At 50.4% G+C, this 16,430-nt stretch overlaps 3 protein-coding genes across 3 annotated transcripts; 2 read left to right on the top strand and 1 right to left on the bottom strand.

The window, feature by feature from the left end:
- Positions 1 to 345: 345 nt before the first annotated feature.
- On the top strand, positions 346 to 1,315 carry BO94DRAFT_511540 (AAA-ATPase Vps4-associated 1 family protein). The gene is made up of 4 exons (XM_025609776.1): positions 346 to 534; positions 626 to 904; positions 989 to 1,059; positions 1,126 to 1,315. The coding sequence occupies exons 1-4, from the start codon at positions 418 to 420 to the stop codon at positions 1,238 to 1,240; spliced, it is 582 nt and encodes a 193-aa protein (XP_025470470.1). The 5' UTR covers positions 346 to 417; the 3' UTR covers positions 1,241 to 1,315.
- A 3,032-nt stretch (positions 1,316 to 4,347) lies between these two features.
- On the bottom strand, positions 4,348 to 5,852 carry dspC (dual specificity phosphatase YVH1; the record flags this gene model as incomplete). The annotated part of the gene is made up of 4 exons (XM_025615530.1): positions 4,348 to 4,771; positions 4,832 to 5,182; positions 5,460 to 5,681; positions 5,809 to 5,852. 4 exons carry the CDS (start codon positions 5,850 to 5,852, stop codon positions 4,348 to 4,350), a joined length of 1,041 nt encoding a protein of 346 aa, XP_025470469.1.
- Positions 5,853 to 14,237: 8,385 nt separating this feature from the next.
- On the top strand, positions 14,238 to 16,301 carry znfA (putative C2H2 finger domain protein; the record flags this gene model as incomplete). Its single annotated transcript, XM_025607855.1, has 2 exons — positions 14,238 to 15,721; positions 15,785 to 16,301. The coding sequence occupies 2 exons, from the start codon at positions 14,238 to 14,240 to the stop codon at positions 16,299 to 16,301; spliced, it is 2,001 nt and encodes a 666-aa protein (XP_025470468.1).
- Positions 16,302 to 16,430: the final 129 nt, after the last annotated feature.

Below are 16,430 nucleotides of genomic sequence, written 5' to 3'. Positions count from 1 at the left end.
TGACTGGCCACCTTGCCTGGCTGAATTCAATATATGTAGACTGTATTGGCTCGTAGAGCCAACATGATGTCCATAATATCATCCATTTTAGCGTTTAAAAAGCGCGATTTTAGTAGTGTAAAAGTAGGTGTTTTAATACAGGCTTCTATGTTGTGAAGTCGTGGGGGACCGCGCATATTACATACCATACAAAAAATGACTGCTACTTTGTCAGATGACGGGGCTATACCATTTTCGAAGGCGCTATTCCGTTTGCGGCGCTTATGTAAGAGACCCTCGGTGACCCGGAACAAAATATGGGTGTACGTAACATCTTCCCTATCTTATCAATTCCTCCCACTTCTTCTTCCCCGGCTCAATTCCCAATTCCACAAAATCAAAACAACCCCACCCTCCACACCTCAACCTATACCCAGCATGTCAATGTCCCTACAGAATGTCTGGCATCTGCGCCGCGTGGCAGATACCGCCGCGAAAGCATGTCACATTTGCTACAAACCATCTAGTAGTGTTCTGATCACGCCTGATAATCGGGTACGCTTCTTTTTCTCTTTCCCCGCATTCCGTATATGCGTGCTTCGGGTTGTTTGATTTTCTTGTATTATGGCTAAGGGGATATATCCAGGACTTCTTCTACGTCTGCCCTTCTCACCTCACGGACCATCACTTCTGCTCGCCCATCGTCGATACAGAAGCCGCGGCAGCCAAGGCAAGAGAGGAGGCTATGGCGAGGGAGATTGAGAAGGTGAAAAAGGAGTATGAGGAGAAGCAGAAGCGGAAAAAGGATGCCGAAACAGAGAAAGAGAAGGAGAAGGAGAAAGATAAGAAAGACAAGGATGACCAGTCGAATACGAAGAAGGTAGATGGCGAGGATAAGGCGATTGAGAAAGAACGCGATGATAAGGTTTGTATTCCTACTTCCCCTTCTCCTGTGCATATCCTTTGGCCTTTGCCTACAGATGTATGTGGCTGATACGGTGGCATCTAGATTGAGGATATCAAGAAATCGGGTGATTCGTCTTCCTCGGATGACGGACCTCGGGTTTTTGCTTTGCATAAGTATTTCTTCCCTCTCGTGTTTCGGAGTTGTTTTGTTAGTGGGTGGAGATGGCTGACCTCGTATAGGAACTTTTATCAAATGCGCATAGACCGGATGCGCAATGCTGAGATCGCGAAGAGGAATCGTCAGCGCCTACAGGATCCGTCTCTGTTCCCGTCGGTTCCAACGGGCGGACTTTGAATCATTGCAGTTTAATGATGATGCTCGTCTTGTGGCTTGGTCGTTGCAATGCTGACGCCGTGTTCGGGTTGCCTACAGTCAGCGTCCGGGCTATCCGAGATGCCTGTGGCTGTATCGGGCCTGAAGTTCCATGACGCGGCTTGGGTTTCAGATGATCGCCTGATAGTCATGGGTCTGGAATGGAAATTCTGTGTCAGATGTGCGGCTGCTCAAATCATGCGTGTACCAGACACAGGTCAGCGAACATTCCTGCCGATACAAGACACCGTTACATTGCTTTGGCAAGATGATTCTAATCATGGGCTCGCGGTAACCAAGTGATCAAATACAGGGTGTGTCAAAATGGCTGCTACTCAGGGTGCATCCCGCTCTTCCTACCTAGTCACTACGCCACTGCTACTACATTTAGCATAAGTCAACTGTCGCTTCCTCCTGATTCATCCGCCCCTGAATTTCTATATCCACCAAAGACCCGCCAGGGATAGCTGTCCGCTATATGGTTCACTCGGAAGCAAATTGGCTGCCTCATGGCCCCGGCATGAGACGGAAGCGTTACGGAACACGGCTCAGCCTTAGACGTTCTGGAATTGCGATGGCTTCTAGAAGGCAGAATAAGCCCACCGAATTACCTGCCTAACGGAGAAGGCAGGGCGTGCTACAGCCTTACACGCTACTTACAAGGCTACAGGTTTACAGCCTAATTCAATGACCCATTTTCAGGAGACAAGACCGGATGACCCATCGCGATCAATCCGAAAATCCAATGCGCAATCCTTCGTTCGTATTAAGTAACTTACTTAGTACATACAGTCACAAAAATAAGCGCCCCAAGAAAAAGCTAGGACTATGCCTAGACCCCGTCACATGCACCCATGATCCATCCATCACACATAAGCGACAATCAAGCACTGATGCATCCACTAGATATAAACTCACCTATATACCTCCCGTCATACCCAACAGTACACGGTACTGTGTACAACCACCACCACATATACCTCACTAAGCAAATCACCAACAACCAAAGCAACTTATCAGATAATTAAACAGATACACCAACACTACACACTAGGTTCACAAACAGGTAAATACTACCCATGTACCTAACACCTAGCCCCTACCTCCTAAACACACAAGTACTACTACCTAGGTAAGCTAGGTAGGTACATAGTACCATGATCTCGCACCAGATTCCCTCATGCAGAGCAGTGGATCCCTCAACGAGGCAGTGCAACTAGCTTCCCCCTCTCTCCCTGAGCCACCTACCTACATCCTGATTCCAGATTGGTGGATTACCCTCGATTAATAATAATCCCCTCTCAAACTTAACACTCACCTAGTCAATACTAAATCCTAACCTGGTAGAACTACCCATGTTTTCCTCCGTTCCAACTGCCCTCTAGCTATACTCATAGGGCGAAATTGCGCCATGGGTAGGACTTGCCCTGTAGGGCGGATCTATCCCATGGACTGACTACTGTACGTATTCGTATACTAGATAACAGTTATTGTATACGAGGGGGAAGTACTACCTAGCTGGATTAGGATTATTATCTCTGGGAGATTGGTATCTATCTACGTACTTGTGCCAGGGTTGCATGAGTCATGAATGAGTATGGATTATACTGTGTAAGGTGTGTGTGTGTGTGTGTGTGTGTGTGTGTGTGTGTGTGTGATGATCCCGTTGACGTCATGTAATGCGGAGACTAGAATGATTTGGATTTGGTGTTGCCTGGATAGTATCGACTGTGTAGGTAAACTGTAAGTAAGCATGGTGGTGCTTTTCTTTGAATCAATGGGAGGGATATCTGAAGTAGCAGGGGTACACTATGGAGTACCTAGTATAAGGTTGTGTTAGGAGTCATGCAAGGTGGGAGATATCGGGATATCTACTTCCAGTCATCAGGTGTGGATGTGGCTGGCTGTGAGAATGATTATCCGCCGGTGTGGAATAATAATGAAGACGCCCTGCCCTATCAATTGTTCTCTCACTGTGTGGGTACTGTGTAGTAGGGAACTACTACGAGCAGTAGTACTACTGTGTATGATGCAGTTGCCACTGGTACGTTATTGAAGATGAAAAATACACAAACCCCAGGACAAAACCGGCAGGGGGACCCCCATACATGGACAATACGGTACGTACCGCCCGGGATCAGCTCATCCATGGCTAGCGTGCCCCAGTTGCGTAAGAGCAGTTTGCACAGCCCCCGTGCCGGCGCTAGTGAAGCAGCCTAGACCTTGCTAGCCCCAGTCGCAGTGACCCAGCCGGCCTTGCCCAGCACCGCTTGGCAGTTACAGTTGTCGCCGTGTGCCTTAGTCATCAGACCCAGGAACTGTGCAAGGCCCGGGAACTTTGTTCTCCCCGATCTTCCTCTGGCCGCAGATCCCGGGACTTACGTCACCGCCTGATTGGGTGTGCTGCTGGGGCCCGTGGGGCTGCGTTAAAACAGCCTCGTGGGGTTTGTGGGGTTATGCCCTGAATCCTGACAGGTCCTAGCGCTCAACAGTCAACACCCTCGATCAGCACCGCCGCATCGCCCACTGGCCAGGGGTGGATGTGATAAGATCGTAGGCGCTGAGCTACGGTCTAGGTAGCTGAAACTAGTGGGAGGGAATTCTCTCATTGGCTGCACCGTCCAATATGTCTATGGCGACCTTGCTGTTCGACTTGCCGCGGGATGATCGGCGTCAGGGTCTGAAACCAGGCGAGCGCAAACCATACCCAAATCTAGTCTAGATCTGAGTCTATCTCGTGCGTGACTGCGTATACCCTCCTATTCCTGCTCCCAGTAGTGTACGGATCCAGCTGATCCGCAGTCCTCCGTGCGTCCACTACATACCATAGCTAAGGCACTGGACGCCACGCTGAGGGGTTTGTCCCCGTATCCAGAAGCATCTGTTCCCACTCACCTGTGGCTTGCTAGCCACGTGAGATAATTAGCAGCGTTCTTGGTTCCAGTGACGTAGGTGGTTGTGAAACCCGCTGGTTCATAGATGAAAAGCGTGGCTAGGAAGGCTATCAAGGAACGTGCGCGGACTCCCGACGGAGCCTTGCTGTCCGTCGGCTACCCCTGACGGAGCACGTTAGATAGCACCATCAGCGGTCACAGATTTCCGCGGCCATTCTCATCTACAGGATTAGGCCGCATTCCAGGCGGCAGGCGAATACCCATCGCAGCAGGCAGGTTCCCAGGCCCACGACCAATGTTGGCCCGCTCGAACACGTCCACTCGGGCTTTCGCAAGGCCGATTGCGGGGACAACCCACTGGCCACAACTACATTGCATGCCCTGCCACGCGAACTTGCCGATATTGGACCCGCAAGAAGAGTTGGGGCAGGTCAACCGGCCAGACAACGGGGCATCCGATCCATAAGGTGAGTCGAGGGTGTCCGAGTCAGTATTAGGGAATAGCGACGGGCGCATCCACGTCAGCGGGTGTAAGAAGACATGAGCGCAATCAGCGGACGTTCTGGAGTTCTTTTGGGAGGTATGTGGGATGATAAATTGTGTCGTCGCCAGCTTACACCTGGTGACTTGGTCAGGAGGAACTCATATATAAGCTTTCTGGATAACGATCAAGACTAACCGGCATTTCCGACATTTGATCTCCGTCATACGATCATTATTTTCTTGTGCTTGGCGCGGCTGCTCATCTTCGAACAGCACGGACTTGAGTTCAGGCGCTCGACCACATGCGACGCTCTCCTCCACCTCGCGGAGATAGAGCCATCGACTGTAGCTGGGGTGGCTGACGACGTCATCTGGACATCCCATCTGATGATAGACCGATAGCTGTTCCATAAACCCCGGATTAGGCTCACACAGTGGTCGGTTTTGTCGGATAATAGCAAGCGCGGACTCCGGCGTCAGTGCGCTAGGCTGACGGTGCAGCAGGTACGCGATACAAACAGTCGCTGATCGGGACTTTCCCATCGCACTAATGACCGTCAGCATCATGTCATGTTAACAGTGTCAAACATCAGTGTAACACAAGGTCAGGTGAGCATGGCACGTGACAATAAAAGCACTGTTTGTCTAGAACAACAAGCTCATTCGCATGTGCAAACCAGCATTGTCAAGGCAGGAACAATGGAATACCTAGCACAATGCAGATCTGGATAGAGGATAGGGTGCCAAGGTAATATTTGAAAACGGGATGGGAAAGGATACTCCGAACGGAGCAAACGGGCAGGGAGATAGGAACTCAAACGGACCAATGCACGAGTACCCCTCCACCTGCATCCAGGCCGGACTGGATAAACTTGATAGCAGCGGGGAAATGTTCTAACAAGTTCTCATCGTCGACATCGTCGACCTCTATGGTGTGGTGTTGGAAAGAATCGAATAGCACATCATCTGGTCGTAAACGTAACACGGAGACAACATGTGTAATGTTTGCTCGCTCCAAGGCTGCTTTGTTCTTGAGTGACAAGATGCTAAATGCGACTCGACATTAGCAAGCATTCTGGGAGAAAACATTATCCCCCCTCTTGGACCCTGGCCCATCATATGACAGGCCAAAGGAAGGCTTAGTATGGTGCAGGGAGGGACAAGGCGACCAACCCTCCGACATAGATGTTCTGCCCAGGAATCTGATTCATCGCCATGACAACAGTCTATCAGGGTCGTGGTCTGAAAAAAAAATACGATGAATGATAATGCCTTCTGATCCGGCCGAGGATGAAGGGAATATGACGACGATAAGAGGCAAAGTGGTGGTGATAGCCAAGATCCGACTGAACATTCCGTCGAGATAATGCCAAGACATAGCGGCCCGATGTGATTGACGGATAGTGCAGCTGCGATGGCGGGTACGGGAGGGGACGGTTAGGGTGTAGGGCAAGGGTAAGGGTACATAGTGGCAGGCCTCTGTAGACACCTGAGGCATGACACCGGAGACCCCGCATAACGGCCGACTTCTTAGTCCTTAGTTTGCAAAGCGCGCTAGCGCTGAGCAATACTAGGTTCAGTCCTGCTAGAGAAGTTTCCAGCTTCAAGACTTCTGATTAATCCAATAATTTGCTTGATTTCAGCTTTCTAATTAGTTGTTTGATTTACTCATAATATGACTTAAACTATATTATTAGTATTTACTGCTTCAGTTTAACAAGGATCTTGAAAAGAGTCTGGTGTTACAGACCCCTGCTAGTCAGGTTACTAGCGAAGCGGACTCGTCAGGCAGAAAGTGTCGGCAAGGCAGGTCTCGGACAACCAGCAACTCTTATCGAGTAGAATCCCGGTTTGAGTAACACCCGGAGCGACCTTGCGTCACGTGATCGTCTACCATCGAATCTACCATTGAAGGTATACGCAGGGTATACTGAGATCATGGACCACGATTGGATCGACCATTGATCGACCCTGGATGGTATACGGTATGGTATACGGAGGATAGGATATAAGGACACTCTTTCATGTACTTAGCTAGTTCTGTTCTTCGTGCTCAATACAATCGTCTTTAAGTAACCATACGTTTGGAAGCTTAGCGACAACACTCGTCCGCACTTACTTACGGATAGCTGCGCGGCACTATCTGGCCTTACTTCTCTTCTCTTGTTCAAGACCAGTTGCCCTTAGATAGTCATCAGTCTGACACTGCCTCGATTCAGTTCGAAGGTACGTATACCAGTGAAGCTAAGCTAACAGGAACAGGGAAGCGATCCTAGGGTTTGACATCTGGAAGAGAAAAAGCCTTCCAGTCTATATTCAGATTGTGGATCTAAACCAAGTCTTTATATATATTCAGGCTGTAGATCTGAATTAAATACTGCGTTTTTAAATACTTGATTAAGCCTTTTAAAAGCGCTCAATAGAATTCTTTAAAAGTGTTTAATAGAGTCCTTTAAATGTATTTAATAAAGCTCTTTAAATGCGGTCAAAGTGCGTTGCATGTTGCTTACTAAGGTGCTTTGCAATGCCTTGGGCTGGGGGCTTCCCGCAGGCCAGGACCTAGTTAGTGACTTACTCCTTGCTGCTTCTAGCCTTTAGCACGCAAGCACGGACTCGGCCCAACGCGAGTTACCTACTCGTCCTATCACCGGTAGGATTTAGGCTATCGCCCCTGGACTAGAGTACACAGCCCCCCTCGGATCGTTTGAATCACCTCACAACCCCTCATTCTTCCCGTCACTCTACAAGGTGTGTGACCACTGACATGCAATTAATTGGCTTACCCTGGCCAACGCACCCGGCTCCAGGATCCTCCGAACCTCCTTGTTGCCAGCGTGATTCTCACGGAGGTCCTGGTGGTACCAAGGCGATGGCGAAGACGGCATGAAATGTCCGGAGCAATGTTGGCCTGAAGCCACCGGCGTATCAGTCTAGTCATTTGAAGCGATGATTGTTGATAGGAAACCAGGAAAAGGCACTTCGTACTACTGCACCTATGCGGCCGATCTCGACCAAGCGAATAGTCGTTTGATTTGTCACATTTAGAGCCACGGAGGTCCAAGTAATCCTGTGCAGCTTTTGGTCAGGCTCAGATGCAAGAAATCGTTATAGTGCCTACCCAAGCAGCTTACAAGTCGCCGGATGCGTCCGACAATCTCGTTCTTCGCTTGCTAACTGCTTGGCCCTTGTTACCCGCCAAGGCTTCCAGAGCTGGTCTCGAATCGCGATCGCTTTGCATCCCGTCCGTGTTGGATGCTACTGGTGTCAATTGGTCCAGAGTGTGACCTTGCAGTGGTCCATGCGTGGTTATAGTTTGGTAGGTGGAATGTTTAGCGCCTGATGGTAACTGTCCAGCGAGACGTGGTGTCCGAGTCTAAAAAGAGTACGGAGTACTACCAGTACGTATTGATGTGTATCCTTCCTATCCAACCATAGTTGGCCCATTGGCGTTATTTATTGGCTCCCACTGGGCTCTTGTCGCCGAGAGGGTACTGCATAGACAGGTAGGACCCAGGCAAGCGTCAACGCTGACATGCCAAGAAGCAACCGGATTTCTTGGTCTCTGCGCATTCAAAGGTAATTGTTAGTAGACAATGCTTGATTCCGCCTGCAGTGACCAATCAAGGAGATCATATAAATGGACAAAAGAAGCAAGCATGAACCGCTTTGGAACGCCCAAGACCTTCTGCAGAGCTCCAGCCAGCCCAAGGGCTATTTCATTCTTATCATCGCGGTGTAACCGCCCATCCCATGTTTTGAGCGAAACCAAAGACCGGTCTGCGGGGTGTCTGTTGACTTGGCTTTCATCTAGGCCATGCAGCCTTACAATTGCATCTATTCTAGTCGCAACGGAGGATGCCAAATAAGTGCGAAGCGGTCGGTATGGCTATGGGTGGTCGTTGCTCTGCAGAACCGGCTATCATGATACCTATCAACTATCGACCACTAATTCGAGACACGGCCTGTGCACGAGATTTAGTCTGCAGCCCCTTAAGGCTTAAGGCTGACGGCACTTTTGTGCGAAGATACGAAGCCTAACCCGACCTTCCTCGGACAATTACTGCTTCTTTTGTTCTTTCCTTGCTTTCGTGGGTTGCCGTACTATGTCACTGTCTCTCTCGGCCGCTCTAGGTCTCTGTCGCCCTACCAGTGACCAGTCACAACCTACAACATGATGGGGTCTTTGTGCCCCGGTTACATCGGGCGGCCATCTGACTAGCACCAGAAGAGCTGCGGTTATCTGATTTTATCTCCCCTGCTGCACACTGGTCTAGTGCGGATGGGACGGCCGACCGGGGTCTCATTGGCCTTGTGCCAAATTAGCTGTCCATCGTGTTAGTCGTGCTATGTAGTAGACTAGTAGTAGTTGCTGCCCTGCACCCAGCGGCCAATAATCTCGGGCATTCGAGACCTGGTCCAAAAACCTTGATCACGATTTCGATGACCTCCTGGTAGGTACGAAGAGTCAAAAGACAGGCCACCGACGGTCAATTTCCCCGAATTGCCACCACCACCTGGTCACGGTGGATGCATGTGTGCGTGTTCAGTCTGTGCGATGGTTGTCGGTGGGCGCGTAAGATTCGCAACGGGTATAGGGAATAGAGATGGATAAGTTTTACTGAGCCCAGCCCCGTTTCTTGGCCTCCTATATCGAGTGGTGGTGGTGGTCGGATTGTTATTGTTATTATTATTCCCGCAGACGGTGCGCACTAAATAATGCTGGCGGTTCCTGTCATGTCATGATTATTGCGAGGAATTCAGGCGAATTGTGGCAAAACAGGGGGGGGGAGACATCTGACGATACCTCGGTGAAACTTCAAACTACAAGTATTATCAGGAGAAGTTGCAAAAGTTGCAAGTTGCCTTGTGTAGATCCATTTTGCCCCTCCCTTTTTCTCCTGATCCCTTTTTGGTACCTTGTTATTTTATTTTTCACTCGCCAATAATCTGTCTGGAGGGAAGACTCATTTGTTCGCTTGTTACATCCGATCCGATAAAGCCGGATTATGGATTCTGGATTACATGGGCAACGGACACGAGCTCTCAGACATTGTGTATTTACGCCAGACACCCAGAGCATGGAGACTGGATAGAGCCAGGGAAAATAATAAAGAGAGGGCAATCAACTGATCCACCGGGAGCAAAACAAGATCAATGAGAAGGATGGCTATTACTCCGCACAGTTTTGTTCAGAATTTTCTACGAGGCAGTAGTGTCTCTCTTTTGTCCCGTTTTTCGATTTTGATTCATTTTATTTTATTGGCATGTTTATTCCAAGTCGAACTTGTCGCTCTTCTTCACCGTAAAGCGCATCCGTTCTATGGACTCTACCTATAGTACACAACTCAATTCGACTCTGGAACCTCGGATCTCCGACCCTTTTTCGCTTATTTTCAGTCTTTCCAGAATCCTTCCCCCCCTCCCTTTCCCCTACTTACCCTAGGTTCTCTCCCTATTTGACCTCCCTTATGCCCAGAGAGCATAACCCGAATGTTTCCAGGGAGAGTCAGTCCCTCGGATCGCAAGGTGCGACGGGAAATGCCAAATGACAGCAATGTGGCAGTGCATGTATCTAAAGGACCAGGTGGGTCCCACTAGTCCCTCATTGGTAGTGGGTCGAGCCCAACAGGGCCACTAATAATCGTTGTCGCTCTTCCGCACAACTCACGGTGGGGGGGGGGCCATGGAAGTTGGAGTCGGTTGGAAAAGTACCGGCTAGTATGCACTCGGTACCCTACTCCGGAGGTCGGGCTTAGGTATCCAGCCAGGTCCGTAGTCCGTCTGGCCATGGAATCCCTGGATGGGCGTTCGGGTTTTCTTTTCTGGAATCCTGAATGGGGTGATGATGATGATGAGGACGAGCAGGCAGGAGGGTGCGGATGATGCCGATGATGATGCTGTGGGAGGGTTGTTGGTAATTTTCGTATAACTCAAAGCTGTCCCATGTATTGTGGAAAAATGGACGCGCGCGGGTAAGGCGACGGAGGAAATAATGGGAAAGTTCAAGTCAACCTCTGCATAACTCCCAGGCTGAAGGTACTCCGTACCTTCCCCCCCCCCGTAGGTAGGTACAGGCTACAGTAGTAGTCAATAGGGATAATCTATATGAGATGGAACTAAGAAGCCCCAGTGGTTGACACGGAGGAATCGGTACTTACTACTCCGTATTCGCCAACCCAAAACGTTCATTCCTTCGGAATAAAGGCCAGCTCTTAAGTGTACCACACTGTATCTATGACCCGCAGTTCAACACAGCAAGCGCTAAGTAGTAAGCATTCACCCAGAAGAAGTCTCGGAGTAGATACCTGACAATAATAATTTATGCTCGGCGTGACCATCTTATTATTGCGGCGGATAAATCCTACTTGTCAGGGCTGGAATTGCTTACTATCACCTGGGGAACATTCGCCTAGGTAGGAGTCATCAGCGTGGAGAACAGGCCTCTACCCAGCCATGAAAACTGTACTCTTGTACTTCGTGCTTCCTACTTAATAGAGTATATACTTCGCACGCCTGCTCCGATGACGGCAAAAACCTTGTTTTTCCTTTTTGCGTCCACCACTCCCAGACAACGCGACAAGCCATACCCATAAGTGTAGTAATAATGGATACGACTGGAGAAAGGGACGGCCTATGGGATATTGTTGGTGGTAATGGACGGTATCCAGTGGGACAATCGAGCAGAGTGCCGAAGAATCATCGGGGGGGCACTAAGAGACGGACTACCAGCACTGCCTCATTCCAATCTAACCGTCCCCAGTTGTCCTTGCACTGTCAGCGCCAATCCGGTTAGCTTACCGCTCACCGCTCTGCATTGGGATTAAGTCCTGGCCGCTTTCACTGCTTTTTCCCTGACTCGGTTCCGTCGGTTGCACCCAAAGCTTCCTCATTCATGCTCCATGCTGTTTCCAGCCCTCCAGATGGATACTCTGATGCCTGCTTGGGCGCACCGAGTCAGTTACGTATTATTTCGCTTGTCTACTTGACGCCTTGCGGGTGGAGGAGAAGCATCCAGAGTTCCAGACACGTGGAGATACTTGGTCCGTGATATCCAACCTCCCCCCTCTCTCTTGACTTCTGTCGTCAACTGTCATCACTTGGAGCATTGATCAGCTTCACCCTTTAATTAAGCCGGGTAAAGATGGACACATCGGCGATACGGGGTATCAGGAATCCTAAATCCAGTGTCCAGTGTCCACAGTCCACATAGTCCACAGTCCACACACCACTCTCTCCCCCTTTTAAGCGGGCGAATTATTTCCCTCCTGAAGCACTTGCCGTAGGGTATCCCGCCTGCATGGCAGTATGCAAGGTGGAGAGTCGATACGGACACGCATAAAGCATGGTCTGAAGACATAAGGCGGATTAGACTCGTTACCAGCCCCCAAAGAGGAAGGTAGGTTATATAGAAGGCGGAAAAGCACGATTAGGGAGGGGAACATTCCTCGGGGTCTAAGATATGATGGAGGCATTAGAGTTGATATTGGATGATCCATGCGATTACGATTACTTACTTTAAAGCCCCTCCGACTAATTAATATCCTGACCGATCCATTCAACTGGTCGGCTACCCTTCTAGCCCTGCCATCCCGCGCGGGCTGTGGCAACGGCGTGGTTCTCGAGCCCAGAGATTAGGTCGAGGGCCTGGCAGACTGTCTCAAATGGATTGACACTGATTATTCGTGGTACTAGTTGCCTTGAACGGCTGGGGGGTGTGGTTGTTGTCTGATTAGATTCTTGGATGTTATGATTCCTTCAGGCTGCTTTGACTTTGTGCAGGCCGGCCCTTGTCATGTATGTATGTTATGTATCTGGTAATTTACACTGTTCTGCAATAAACCACCGGCAGGTAATCTGACGAGCGGCAAGCTGTTTTCGCCGTCAATGTTCCAACCAGGCAAGGGCAAAGGAGGGGGGTGAAAACGAGGTGGAAAAGGGGATGGATGGGGAGAGACGGTGGCCTTAAGAGACCAAGTTAATGCGATCACTGTTTTATCCTGGCGGTGCATTCATCCCCCATCGTCCCCCATTTTCGGGCCTTGCAAATTTCATTTGCCTCTGGCGCTGCGTGCATTACCGCCGTGACATTGAAGGAAAGGCACGCTGCTCCCGTTGGCCAGCCCAACGCCCAAGGTGCCCACTCGGACCAAACTGCAGGTTGAAACGGATGTTCAAATACCAATGTTGTATCATCATCGCCGGCGACCTTAATCTTGCCTGGTTTTCTTGCCCTTCTCCCTCGTTCTCCTCCTTCAACTCTCTGCCAGGCCGTATTACTACCGACTGACTCTACTATCATCCTCACTCTCCCTCGTCTCGAATCCTGCCAGTTCTCCCGGGCGCCAACCGCACGAGTCAAATCGACCCTTTGAGTGTGAGACAGACCGAAAACAGGGAAACCCACCTGGAATTACAGACAGTCCTTTCTTTTCCCCGAGCCTTGTAGGGACCAGTAAGGCCGGGGTCTGCACCACTTCATCTGCATCAATCGCATTTATCTACTTGCTCACCCTGCTTGTGTCGCTCCCCATATTCACCATCTATCCTCGCCCTTGTCTCTTCGCCAACGACAGCTGTACCACTACTACCTCACCGGTCTGAAGGTCCTCGTTTTGCCTCTGCCACCACCGCCCGCCATCGGCCTCTCTCAACCGTTCCTTCCGCCGTTAGCATTGCGCCTCTACCCGCCGCCTCTCTTGTCGCTGAGCATCGGTGCATGTGACATCCGGTCGCCTGCCAACATCCCATTCTCGCATCCTTCCTTCTTCTTCTGGTTTTTTTCTTCTTCTCCGGGCTCTATCCCCTTTGCGCCAACAGTCTCGATCAACGAGTAGGTGATACCTGCGGTATCAATCAACTTATACCTTCCGGTGCGGACATTGCATAACCGACTCGGTTCCTGCTGCATCTCTTCTTCAAACCATATATATATAACCTTGCATCCACCTCCCAACGCCAATCACTCAATCCAACTCTCCAGTATGTCCTGTGGTCTTTGCGCCGTTGTTCGTTGTTAAGTTGCCGCTACTTGGCAATTTCATGGCACACAGACGGTTTCGCAAGCTTGTGCGCGACGGTTACCAAGAATTACTAAAATAGCTGATCGCTGATAACTTCAACCAATTCATCAAGAAGAAAAGAGAATAGGTCTCAACGAGGTAGGATGCCCTTGCTATATATGTATGCGGCCAGTTCACCTAACCATTGAATACTTAAGCTTGTTCTTCCCGAGTCGCCACCACTTTCTGCGGCTGCAGAACATCTATTTAACTTTGTCCACTCGTTTGTCGAATCTTCCGCGGCACTTGAGGCCGGACTCAGAAGCAGGATCTTCTATCGAGAATTTCTATTCGTCGTCATATCTCCTAAGCAACGGATTCGCAGGATACGCATCCGAACGACTTACACGGCATCGAATTCGCACATGCCAGTGCATACTTACTTGTCTCCCGACCCGTCTTTCCTGTTGTCCATGAGCAGCTTTTTCTCGCCTTCTGTGTACGATGGACATTCCGCGACTTGCGCCTCCTGCGATTAACGTGTATGACTTCAATAGCAGCAGTTTTGACCGCCCGAATTTCGCTGCAAGGTCCCCGTGTACTATGCCCGGGCAATCGTTCCCCTCACATGGACCCATGCCTATCCCGACAAATTCAATGACTAACCTTGCTCCTCCGCCATTGCCACCACCGCCGCGAATTAGTGACCTAGAGGACGGCTATGATGCGGGCTGGCTGCATGCGAATGTGAGAGGAGCCCACAAGCTCGCCCCGATCAATCCTAATTCAAGCTTGTTTGGCGGCCACCGTCGCCCAGAAGCGGTACCACAAAGTGATCGAATGGCTATCGACGAGTTAGATGGCCGACAGGCTGGTTTGCCATTGTCCAGGAGCCCCGAGGCTCATATCCGAATCGAGCCCCCGCCCCCGATGGATGAGGGGTTCCGAAATGCCATATCTATCAAAAGTCCGAGTCCGATATTGAAGGGAGAGCGAGACTTCTCTCGACGAAGCGTGAAAGATTCTTCAGATGCGTACGACCAACACCTCCTGTCGAAAATCGGGAAACCGCTCTCCCCACGGCAATCTATCAGCGCTGGTAGCGAGAACAAAGGCTTATTGTCGACACTCACCATCCCTTCAAGGAATTTTGGAGGCCTACCGTCTCCCGGCGGCTCCGAAGGCTCCAGTCTCGACGTTAGGTGGCCCGGCAGCTATCAATCGGGTGGGATATCGCCTGGGACAAAGATAGGTTGGAGGGACTATGTCGGAGGTCGAAGCCCAAGCGTTGAGAGCAGCGCCCCGTCATCTGCCGTCGATTATGATCAACCAGCTTATTTGCGTGACATGTCACGTCGCCGCGGAGGTGGAACGACTCCCCTGTTCGACGAAACCATCAGCCTGCCCAGTCGATCAAATCGGGGCAGCTACGATCATGGGGTGTTTTCTGATATCGAAGGGGATTTTTCGACCGATGAATCGCTGCCACCTCGAATTTTCCATGTCCGCGAAGCAACGCCACCTTATCTGGAAGTCTCGAAACCCGGAATGAAACGGAGAGCATCTTCTCCTCCCCGTGAGCCGATCAACGGGGACAGACACGCACTTCACGTTGCCACGAGTAACGGTGATCTTACCCAGCGGCGGACAAGCGGCCATCCGTTCACCAATTCTCTGTCGGTCAATGTAGGCTATGCCCCCAGCCATGGAAGTCACTCTGCTGCCTCATCCTTGAGCCTTCGGACCTCTGGATCTTACTCATCAGCGGGCTTCTCCTTGGGAGGAAGCAGCATGACGAGCTATGATCGCTCCCCGGGGGGACTCTCGCCCAATTCCGACCTTGACACCTTCCATGACAAGTCGATCCTCAACCCTAGCTCTCCCGTGAATCTTACTGGGCAATCAGTCTCGAGAAATATCCCGAGTACGGGTACACTAGAACCGTCCAGTGCAGATACTGCCCGGAAAGTGTCTATGCAAACAACTCTCGCCATCCCGAAGCCAGCAGGGCCTAAGATTGGTGGTTTGTATATCTGTGACTGCTGTCCTAAGAAGCCGAAAAAGTTTGACAGCCCAGAGGAGCTTCGGTAAGTCTTATCTGACCTATGAGTTATATATTCTACGTGACTTTATCTAACGCATTCATTTAGCGCTCATGAGATGGAGAAACAATACTCGTGTTTATACTGCAACAACCGCTTCAAGAACAAAAATGAGGCCGAACGCCATCAGAACTCTCTCCACTTGCGGCGTCACTCTTGGTCTTGTGCAGCATTACCGGGTTTCCAAGCAGCTTTCCATCCTTCGTCTTCCTCGGCGCAAACGAATTCCGGACCTTCTCACGACATTTGTGGCTACTGTGGTGACGAGTTTCCCAATTTCCCACAACCAGACTGGGATCGCAGATTCGAACATCTTACTGCAGTGCATAAGTTCGGGGAGTGCAACAATGCCAAGAAGTTCTACCGTGCCGATCATTTCCGGCAGCATCTGAAGCATAGTCACGCCGGTACAAGCGGAAAGTGGACTAATATTTTGGAGAATGCTTGCATGAAGGAAGAACCGGCCCCAGAGCCGAAAAATGCCGGCGGCAATGGAGGGTCTATCTCGACTTCGACTGGAACACTCACATCAAACAAGATCAATGAGGTTCTGAGTGGTTGCTGACAAAGAATGTGTTCATCTGAGAATACATGGCATCCACGCCGGCTAATTGAACGAGGCCAATGTTGGTGCCTGGAGCCTCGGATGCTCAGCCAGAGCATGCTTCATATACTCTTCTTATATATACACCTT

The sequence above is a fragment of the Aspergillus sclerotioniger genome (genome assembly GCF_003184525.1).
Source record: "Aspergillus sclerotioniger CBS 115572 chromosome Unknown BO94scaffold_6, whole genome shotgun sequence".
NCBI lineage: Eukaryota > Fungi > Ascomycota > Eurotiomycetes > Eurotiales > Aspergillaceae > Aspergillus > Aspergillus sclerotioniger.
This window is presented reverse-complemented; position numbering and strand designations above follow the sequence as displayed.